We start from the raw sequence: 10,343 nt of genomic DNA on the forward strand, positions 1-10,343 counted from the left end.
TTACCTGTTTACCTTGATTAGTTTCCCTATTTAATGTCCTGGTGTTTTCAGTCTTGTGCTCGTTCATTGTCTTCAGTGTGTTTGGTATTTTGGTTATGTTGATCATGTTAAAGTTACTTGTTTGCTCCCTCGAGGGCTTTCTGTTATTTATTAAAACTCATTTTTGTTGAGAGCTGCCTGCGTTTGGGTTCTGTCTTTGAGACAACAAGTTCTCCAACTCATACGACTAACATGGTCGTATGCACCTTTGCTCAAATACGACTACCTATAGCGTATCATAAAATAGCGCCCCTACCGGCAGCGGGAGATGTGCCACAGCCTCTTCGCCTTGATGCATTGTGGGTCTCTACCATAAACGAGGATTACAGGTATGTTATCAGTGAACCTTGATAATCTAATAATTTGATAACAAAATAATAATGCTAGGGCGTTTTGTGTTGTTTCATCTTTGTTTGTGGTGATGTAGTTGTTCAGGTACGTTATGCTACTTGGGAATAAAGTAAAAGGACATTACGAAATATCACAAATAAATAAATAAATGCAAAAGTTAAACATTACGAACATAAGTGACATTGAACTTTGCTTTTATTAAAATACGTCGTCACAATAAATATTCGAAAAAGATCGATTTTTGTCATTGGACAAATATTAAGAACGTTAGGCCTATAACGTTATAATTCTGTCGTCTGTTCAGTATTCGTCGCGTTTCAAATCAACAAGGTATGTTTCCCATAATTTTAACATTTTTTAGGGTTAGACCATTTAGTAAAGTTAGTATCTTGCGATATTGATTCGAAATTGGAAACGTTGTGGTTAAGGGACTATGTAAAAGTGCACACATTTTGAAAACGTGCATGGTGCCACACATATTTCGCTTATCTGACTCGATCATGCAAATACATTGTTTTTTCCTTTCTGATTCATTTATACAGGTGCAAATCTAGGAACAGAACAAATAACGCTAGAAGACAGACACCAAAGGTGATTAACCAAGTAATGTGATGTTTTTGATCCACTTAAACATAATCATGCATCAAATTAACAAAACACAGTCACATTCATCTATATATATCTATATATGCATGAAGCCATATATAAGAAACCCCAAAAGATTTAGTTAACAAGAAAAAGTACAAAACTGTATCAGCAACATGTCTTATTAAACTAGCCATAGAGATTCTCATAGTATGCTGGTCTACAGCTAGTAAAACAATCACTATAGTTAGGTTGTACTTGATTTGTATAACCAAAATACATTATTCTATTAAACTATACAATAAGTTATATCCAGTGTTATCCAGTTAACATATTGCAATGAGATGAGTGACATGCCCGAAATTTCTGTCATTTAACCTAATTTGTGGTCTGAAGATGGACAAACTTCTTATGAATGTGGAACGTCCATTTTCGGACTACAAATTAAGATATTTTTGATAAAATCTGAGGGTATTTGATGCACACATAGGAAACAACACCATTGCACCCTTTGACATCCAGAAAGGTAGTTAAAAACATGGTTAAAATAGTCAACATGACTACAGTGGATGAACCTTAATGTTATAAAGCGATGAGAATACGTTTGGTGTGCTAAAACAAAAAAAAATAAAGACTTTATTCAGCAGTTTAAACTGTCATACATAGTTGACGTAGTAAACTCAGTGCAGGCTTCCTCGTTTACATCCGACTGCCGACTCATTATTGACCGAATTTTGCCTCAGCATCACATACTGTACATGTGTCATGCTGCTCTTGGGCTCTGCTTCGGGCAATATTTAGTTGACATTCGAACGTAAGCAAGGATGCCTGCATTAGTTCCTGATGTATGGAAATGGTTCAAATTGGTTAATGAAGTTGTTATTTTTGTTTTGTTATATTGCACAAAAAGTACTCTGGTCTCTTCATAATATTAAGGTTGAACCACTGTAGTCACATGATTTTGCTGCCTATGTGTGGATCATATACCTTTAGATTTCATCAAAAAAATAAAAATTTCTGTTCTGAAGATGAACGAATGTCTTACAGGTAGATCTAGTCAGTATTAGGGGGCATAACAACAAACTCTTGACAATATTTTCGAAGACGGTGACTTGTCAACATACTAGGTGTGAAAAAAATATTTCTTATGCCCTCATTACATAGCATGCTGTGTTCTAATCATCATTTACCGTATGTTTCTTTTTACAGATGCCTACTCTAAAGGATTGCTACACATGCAGGGAAAAGATTGGAGTAGCCAGCAAAACATGTCCATACTGTAGGGCCAAACAGCCATATAAGCAAATGCTTGAGAAAAAAAGAAACAGCTTTCCCAGGAATGGATAGACAGACAAAAAAAAACTGCAGTGTGAACAAAATTTATGATTCAACAAATCTTCTGGTAGGTTTATCTTTCAAATGTTAGTCATAAAATAATAAGTAAATAATGAGTGCGTGCGTGCGTGCGCGTGTGTGTGTTTCATGCCTGTGAAATTGTAATTATTTATCCCGTTTTTAGTCTTATGATTGTGTCTCAATTTCATTCCAGCTCCACAAGTGGGAACTTTTAGAGAGGTACCCAGTCCTTCTCCTTGCCAGGAGAACCTCAGATGGTTTCTCTGCTGAATGCTTCTGCCCATGGAAGAATGAGACCGAAGACACTCAGGACGCTTTTCTTACTATAAAGAGATTATACGAAAGTCTTCTTAATGGTAATAAACACATGTGCACAAAATTTTAACATATTGCAGAATAAACTTTACATTAAAGACATTAGTAATAGGTTTTATCGACAATACATACATTTGCAGAGTTCATTTTTTCCCTCACATTAGGTTTAAAAAAAAAAATTTTAACATGTGAACAACATGATGTTTGTAGCATTATTTCTTATTTAAAAATGTCTTGTTCAACCAGACTAACATTTTACAACACATATTGGTGTTATTTATAAATATTTTTATACATTTAACCTTGAAGTATCATTTTTAGATATTTGAAATTACATAAGAACACTTAAGTGGGGCTTTGTATTATTTTGATCATGTCAAATTGATATTACATTATTAAAAACAGTACAACCCATAGGTGAACTTAAACTTAATTAATTGTATTTATTTGAGCTGTATTATTATTGAATTATTGTTATTATCCTATCCACAATTTCTTTTGTCCAACAGTGGCTATTGCAGATAAAGAAGTAAACGGCATGGGAGAAAGTTCTGTCACAAATGGCACAGAGACTCCACCAGCAAACTCCACACCTCTGTCCACCTGTAATGGTAAAATGTCTTATTTTTTTGTACAGCATACAGTTTTGTGGTCCTATTACCTATCATGCACCAAATACTAGTATCTGTCCAAAGGCAGACCTTAAAGCCCCATACACACCAGGACAATTATCGTGCATGCTTATCGCAAGTGTAATTTCAGACGTTTTTTGTGTTCATACCCAAGCGATTTTTACTGGTGATTCGCAGAGTGAACGTGCAAATTCACTCCCTGACAGTTATAGTGCTTGTGCTGATTGATAACGAAAAACACATATTTATGATATGAATAAAATGAAAGAAGATAAAAATACAGATATAAAATGTATATATGGCATATACATGTTATGAGGAGATGGTAGTCAGAAACAATGGTGCAAATAAGTTACAATGACAGTAGTGCAAGGGAAGAGTAGTGCAAATAAACATATTTATAAAAAAGACATTCTTCTTAAAGGTGCTCTAAGCGAATTGAAGCGTTTTAGACCATAAAACATTTTTTGTTACATACCGGAAACATCTCCTCACTATCTGCTTGCTGCCTGTCCGCTGATCAAACTGTAAAAAAACGCGATCTCTGTAGACAGCCCAGGCTTCACAAACCGCAATATCAACAAATGGCCAAACCTAGCATCAAAAAACAAAACAAAGTATTCCAGCCAATAAACGACAAGAAGGATTTGGGGGTGGGGGTTGGGCGCGTTCATGAAAGCACGGAAGGGAGGGGGAGGGGGAGGAGTTAGCTACGCTCTGTCTGTTTGAAAACAGTTCAAACATCAACAGGAAGTGACGTCGCACATTATTCGCTTAGAGCGCCTTTAACTATATTTCTCGAAGGTAAAATAAAAAAATTAATAAAAATACCGAAATAAAAATGTATATAATAAACGTCTATTGGTGTGTCCAAGAACTGGTAGAGCACCATTAGTATGTAGGGCTCTTTCTTGTCACCTTGGTAAAATGTGTGCTAGACAAGACCGTTTTGTGTTTGAGTGCCACCAAGTAATGTTTTACTGTAACTTTAGCAGCTCCAGGCATGCGCAAAAGTGGGGATTTCATTGGTCCACCAGTTTTTAATACTGCGCATCAAATAAAAACAAACCTGAGGTCATTTTAAAAAAAAAGTATCCCTGCCGTTTTTCGCAACGGTGTGCACACTTACATTGGTGCCCTTTGTTCAGTCACAAGCCGTTAAACATCAGCGATAATCATGCACGATATTCGTCCCCGTGTGTACATTACTTAAAGGGATAGTTCACCCAAAATAAAAATTTCGTCATCATTTACTCACCTTCAGGTTGTTCCAAACCTTTATACATTTCTTAGTTCTGCTGAATGCCAATAAAGATATTTAAAGAGAGTTTGTAACCAGACCGCTTTGGGCCACTATTGACTTTCACAGTAGGAAAAACTACTATGAAAGTCAATTTTGGCCCAAAGTGTTCTGGTTACAAACTTTCTTCAAAATATCTTTTTTTTGTTTTAACAAATTTTTTGGGGTGATCTCTTTAAGAATTACAATCATAAATGTTTCATCCTTAAAAACAACAACAAAAAAATATATATATTTTTTTATTTAACATTTCCATTACTTACATTTATTCATATATATATATATATATATATATATATATATATATATATATATATATATATATATATATATATATATATATATATATATATGGATTTCTCGTATTTGAGGCGTGGTTTATGAATGCCCAGAGCCGTTTATTGGGGGCTACAGATGTCTATCAAATGCACCTGTACATAGCTCATATCCAATTGTGTGTGTCGCATAGACGTTGTCATCGTCTTGCTGCCCCCTCCCCGTTCTGTGATTGGTTCCCAATTTGAGGGGAAAATTTGGTCCATGGTCTCCATGCTAGAGCTGTAATCGGGCCTTAAAAGTTAGGCCCGAAATGTCCGGAGCCCGACAGAATGCAGCCCGAACCCGAACGTACATTTAGATTGACAGCTTTTTAAAAGCCCGAACCCGTTTACAGCCCGACATTATTTAAATGTGCGCACACACACAGCTTTTGTCAAGAATGAGAAATTTACACAGGTTTTAACATTATTTATTCATGACTAATAATCTACACGCCACTTGGAAGTTAAAACAAAGAAATAAGTAATCTGTAACATTGTAACATCTCATTCTAAATAGGCTTATGCAATACACTATAAATATGCCAATAAAATTATTATTTCTTAACGAATTAAATTAAGATAATACATTCTGAATTAAGATGGGTATTTGGCAATAACGAAATTAAGAGGCAGGCTCCGCGGGATTTGCGTCGGCACTTCTCTCCATTACTGCCAACATTAGTCTATATCCTCTGTCTAAATTATGTAAGACTCGATTCATATTTAGTTATACATTGAAAAACCTACTCACCAAGATTAGGCTACATGTTTTTGATGAGGAAAATCATTAAATCCACTGTAAATGAATTCAGCGCGATCCTGCGCTACTGATTTGAACTTGACCGCTCATTTACCTCACAAAGCCGGAGCGGAAGCCCGAGCCCGCCCCGAGCCCGTGTAAAATGTTAGAAATGAAGCCCGAACCCGCCCGAGCCCGTCGGGTCCCGACGGGTCCCGTCGGGTTCGGGCAAAGATCTTCAGCTCTACTCCATGCTAGACTTGCAGCGTGAATAAATTTGTGCACAAGGCAGCATGGGGAAAACCCAGGCTAATATATATATATTTTTACACACATATTTTTACACTGATTCTGAAATTGATGCTAGTTGCCGAAAGTCAGGGTCAGCCTACACAATCTGGGAAGTAAGATTTCACAGAAAATAATGTAGTGTATGATGGGCACAGACTCATAGCTTAAGGCTATGATTCCATCCCACAGGAGGATATGAAACATGTTTTAAGACATGTTTAAGACAATTTAATAACACTTTCCCTCCAGTTTCACAGACAAAGCTTAAGCCAGTCCCAGAAAAAAATGCTTGTTTGAGCTGTTGTAACTGAAAGAAACTTGTCTCACAATGCACATCACTTTTCTTTTGTCCAACAGTGGCTATTGCAGATAAAGAAGTATCCGGCATGGGAGAAAGTTCTGTCACAATCACAAATGGCACAGAGACTCCACCAACAGACTCCACACCTCTGTCCACCTGTAATGGTAAAATGTCTCATTCAATAGAACTGACATGTTGTTGTTGTTGTTGTTGTTGTTTTACTAAGGCAAGTTTATAAAAGCTACTTAAATCCCTTAATTTAACTATAGCCTAATCCGGGTGTAGTCTAAGGCCCTGTTTACATTAGAGCATTTGCGTTTTAAAACAGCATTTTAAAATGAAAACGATCCTCGTTTATACTGGCATTTTAAAAATAATCTTCATCCACACCATAAACGCATGAAACATGACCAATCACGTAACTGGGCATGCACATAAAAGTGTAAAATAACTTATTACTCTAATAATAGCTTACCTTTGCACATTTATGCAGCCTATGGGTGTGCGATATTGAAAAAAATTAATACCTGGGTCCTTTGCTGGCAACTACAACAGACACTAATTTTGAACCTATAAAAATGTGTTTGGGAAAGTCTTATACTGTTTTAGCTTGCCCCTGCAACATATTAATATGATTAATAGGTTAATTTTGATTTTATAACTAAACAGAAAGGTCTTTATGATTTAAAAAGAAAGCATTCAAGTGAACAGTACTAAACTAACTTGAAGCAAAAATAAATTTCAGCAAATGCAAACTTCAATCAAACATAGTAAGAGAAATGCTTATTGCATTAATTTTTAAAAGTGTGCGAGGTATGTGCACGTCCTCCGCTAGCAACACAGAAATAGCTAAAAGCTCAAGCGGCTAAAGGAGCATTAAATAATCATGACGTTGTTAAGTTTATTGTTTTTATTAATTTATATTCACAAAACGTATCAACAAAACATTGATTAAAATTAGGAGACAAATTAGAATGCCTATATGGCGTTTAAAATTACAGTCTATCTTTTGTAATAAGCTAACTAAATTTAAACAAAACAACAACAACATTACAACAATATTCAAACCTAACAATACTCAAACATAAATGTAAAACAGACATTATTTATAAGAATACATGTTAAAACAATCTGACATAGTGTTTATAATAGCTGGTTGGTAGATGTTTACTATTTCTGGCAAAACCTCCATTGCAAACCTCCATTTACCTGAATAAAAATAATTTTTACCTTGAAAATGATGCGCTCTCACGTTAACATCAGCTGTTAGTTTACATAAGACTCCATCTACATTTACACTCAGCGCAACGTCTGAGTTCTCAAACTAAAACAGGGTCTGCAACGAATCCGTTTATGAGGGTCGAAAACGGTGGTGTAGTGTAGATGAAAGGCGTAAACGTAGCAAAAGTAACGCGTTTTAAAGGATAACCGCATTAATGTAAACATAGCCTAAGCCAGGGGTCTCCAAACTATGTCCTGAAGGGTCACTGTCCTGCAGAGTCTATCTCTAACCCATATTAAACACACCTGAACAAGATCAACAACACAGAAATAGCTAAAAGCTATTTCTGTGTTAGCTAAAAGTTATTTCCATAATCAAGGTCTAATTATGTGTACTAGAAACTTTCAAGCAGGTCTGCTAAGGCAAGTTGGAGCTAAACTCTTGAAGACCCCTGGTCTAAGCCCTGTCTGTGAAATTGTTTTTATTGTTTAGGTGTCTCCTGAGCATTTTAGTTTCTTGTGCCTGGAAAGAGGTTACAAATTGTATAGTGTATTCCAGACTTTAAATAGATTTGTTTAAAATGTGTTGATTACATAACTTTTCACAATTGTATTTTTCCAACAGTGGCAAACGCAGATAAAGCAGCAAGCAGCATGGTAGAGAGTTCTGCAACAAACAGCACACAGACTCCACCAGCAGACTCCACAGCAGACTCTGATTCAGAGCTTACGCATGAGCCTGTCACTTTTTTCCTTCCTCCTGAATCTTCCTTTTTGGCTTCTCCTGATTCCTTTACCACCCCCTCTCCTATGCCTTTATCCATCGCTCCTCTGGTGTCCCCCCAGACTCATCATGTTTTCAAGTCCTCTCAGTCTAGTTCTGGATCTTCTTCCCCGGCTTCTCCTCTGCCACCACCCCCTACCCTTTCTACCTGTTCTAAACTGTCCACTGAGCTAGGCAGTCTAAGCCCAGTATCTTCCTCACGGAAAAAAGGACAAATAAAGAGGAAAGCAGACCCTAAAGGTATGTGTGAATTTGTTAATTTTTGTTTTTATTTATTTATTTATTTGACATATAAATAAAAACTATGCTTGATTTTGCACTGTGAAACAGTTTTGTCAATTGTAAGAATGCATTTCTCATAGTTTTTTGAAAAGGACTGTTTTTGAATTCTACAAATGTACATATTGTAATATTTTCTTTTGCACATATTGCAACATTTATTTATTTATCTATTTATTTTAACACAAGCTTGTCCTTTTTGTTGCCTCTTTGATCTGAGTGCTTCAAATGTAGGCCCTTTTGGATAAAAACAATAAAATGATTACATTAACAACTTTTTAAAAGTCTAATTGTCCTTTGAAAAAATGTATTTATCCATGACAATCATGGTAATGTTAAGATGTTTGTTGGACTTTATGTTTTACTTATATCTGTTACAAATAATAACCATCCTTTAATTTGTTACAGAATGCCCCATGCATGAAGAATCAACCAGTTTCCCCTACAAAAAAATATTAAGGAAAAGAATCAGGGAGGTTTGTTTCAAAAAGGAAAAAAAACACATTGACAATAACAATATCAATTTGCTGTGTGTTGTAAACATTGCCAAATATACTAAATAATAATGTAGGGTTTAGGTATTCAAATAATTCATGTTAAAATGTTCAACTATGGATTTTAAAAAGTAATATTTTACTTCACAATTTAAGTAGTTTGACAAAAAAATAAAAACTGGTCCCATGTTTTATATATCCCATAAGTTTTATTTTATAAAATCCATTAGTTTTATTATGTTACACTTAGTTCCACTGACTAATAATATTACTTTGATTTCACTTGGATTTAATGTTGTCTTTACCATTTAGCAGTATTATTGTTAGTAAAAGTGTAACTTATACTGTATGTGTTAGAATAATGTCATTAACTTCTTGTTTCTTTTTGTTTTTGCTAAGGGCCATACGGAGGTGTTGGTTCAGTGGCATCCTTGCTCTGGATGGTATGCATATTATCTGATGTTTACTGTACTGTTGAAAATTGAACAGAATTAACAACAACAACAACAAAAAACATTTATTTATATAAACACAATAACATAAAGATAATAAACTTTACATTAACATTTATTCATCTTTAACCGCAAGATCGATCAGTGACACTAAAGTCAAATTGTCAAGCAAGTCACATAACAATGTAATAATGTTTGGCAGTGTAGTACATTCAATATAAAATAAATTGAAATGTATGGTTAAAAATGATTTTTTTCCCATCATTATGATCATACCATCATTACCCCATGGAATATTAAAAAATAGAACGCATGCATACCTAAAACCTACATGTCTTATTGTACAGTGACAAGTTGGTATTTATTGTATCCTAGTAATGAACATAAATAAATAATGTGACTATAGTAACACTATTGCTGTCTTACAGTGGGAAAAAGTGGAAGAACTCCTGGGAGCCAAGTGGAAACATTCAGAGTTTATCCTGAAGATGTGTGTGTGTTTGTTGTGTGAAGATGTGTCATGCCTTTTATGACAGTTACAGAGTTCTGATATACAGTATGTTTGTTTTGTTTTGTTTTGTGCTTGCTTTGTAAAGCATATAGTCATTCTGTGTTGTGTGTTTGATGACTAAACAACATTAAAAACAATATGTCACTGGCTCTTTATCTTCCTATACTCTTCATTTTAAAGATTGTTTATAATTTGTCTTTTAAGGCCAAATATATATTCACTGTAACTAAGTGTATTTAGTGATGTTTACTGCTAAAAAATCTGATAAAACCAGATTCTTATTCTTATTATTATTCATTACCATAAAGCACATGTTAGCTCACAGTCAAGATGGGTTTTTAAATCTAAAATATGTGTATGAAAGATAGACCAA

At 34.8% G+C, this 10,343-nt stretch overlaps 1 protein-coding gene across 2 annotated transcripts; it reads left to right on the top strand.

Moving 5' to 3' along the window:
• Positions 1-208: 208 nt before the first annotated feature.
• Positions 209-10,119, top strand: LOC135731601 (uncharacterized). 2 transcript variants are annotated; one of them, XM_065249670.1, is made up of 10 exons: positions 209-368; positions 933-981; positions 2,185-2,377; positions 2,525-2,687; positions 3,156-3,257; positions 6,286-6,393; positions 8,076-8,474; positions 8,922-8,989; positions 9,407-9,450; positions 9,888-10,119. In XM_065249670.1, exons 3-10 carry the CDS (start codon positions 2,315-2,317, stop codon positions 9,943-9,945), a joined length of 1,005 nt encoding a protein of 334 aa, XP_065105742.1. In that variant the 5' UTR covers positions 209-368; positions 933-981; positions 2,185-2,314; the 3' UTR covers positions 9,946-10,119. The 2 variants fall into 2 exon arrangements, with proteins under 2 accessions (XP_065105742.1, XP_065105738.1); XM_065249666.1 differs by having other exon boundaries at positions 209-981.
• The last annotated feature ends 224 nt before the right edge of the window (positions 10,120-10,343 follow it).

The sequence above is a fragment of the Paramisgurnus dabryanus genome, chromosome 20, assembly GCF_030506205.2.
Source record: "Paramisgurnus dabryanus chromosome 20, PD_genome_1.1, whole genome shotgun sequence".
In the NCBI taxonomy this organism is placed as follows: domain Eukaryota; kingdom Metazoa; phylum Chordata; class Actinopteri; order Cypriniformes; family Cobitidae; genus Paramisgurnus; species Paramisgurnus dabryanus.

Bases quoted from the DNA above. Each gene is read 5' to 3' on its own strand.
- LOC135731601 (XM_065249666.1), top strand. From the start codon at position 2,315: ATGGATAGACAGACAAAAAAAAACTGCAGTGTGAACAAAATTTATGAT. The intron at 8,475-8,921 runs GTATGTGTGAAT...AATTTGTTACAG, and splicing joins GAGGAAAGCAGACCCTAAAG to AATGCCCCATGCATGAAGAA. The intron at 8,990-9,406 runs GTTTGTTTCAAA...GTTTTTGCTAAG, and splicing joins TAAGGAAAAGAATCAGGGAG to GGCCATACGGAGGTGTTGGT.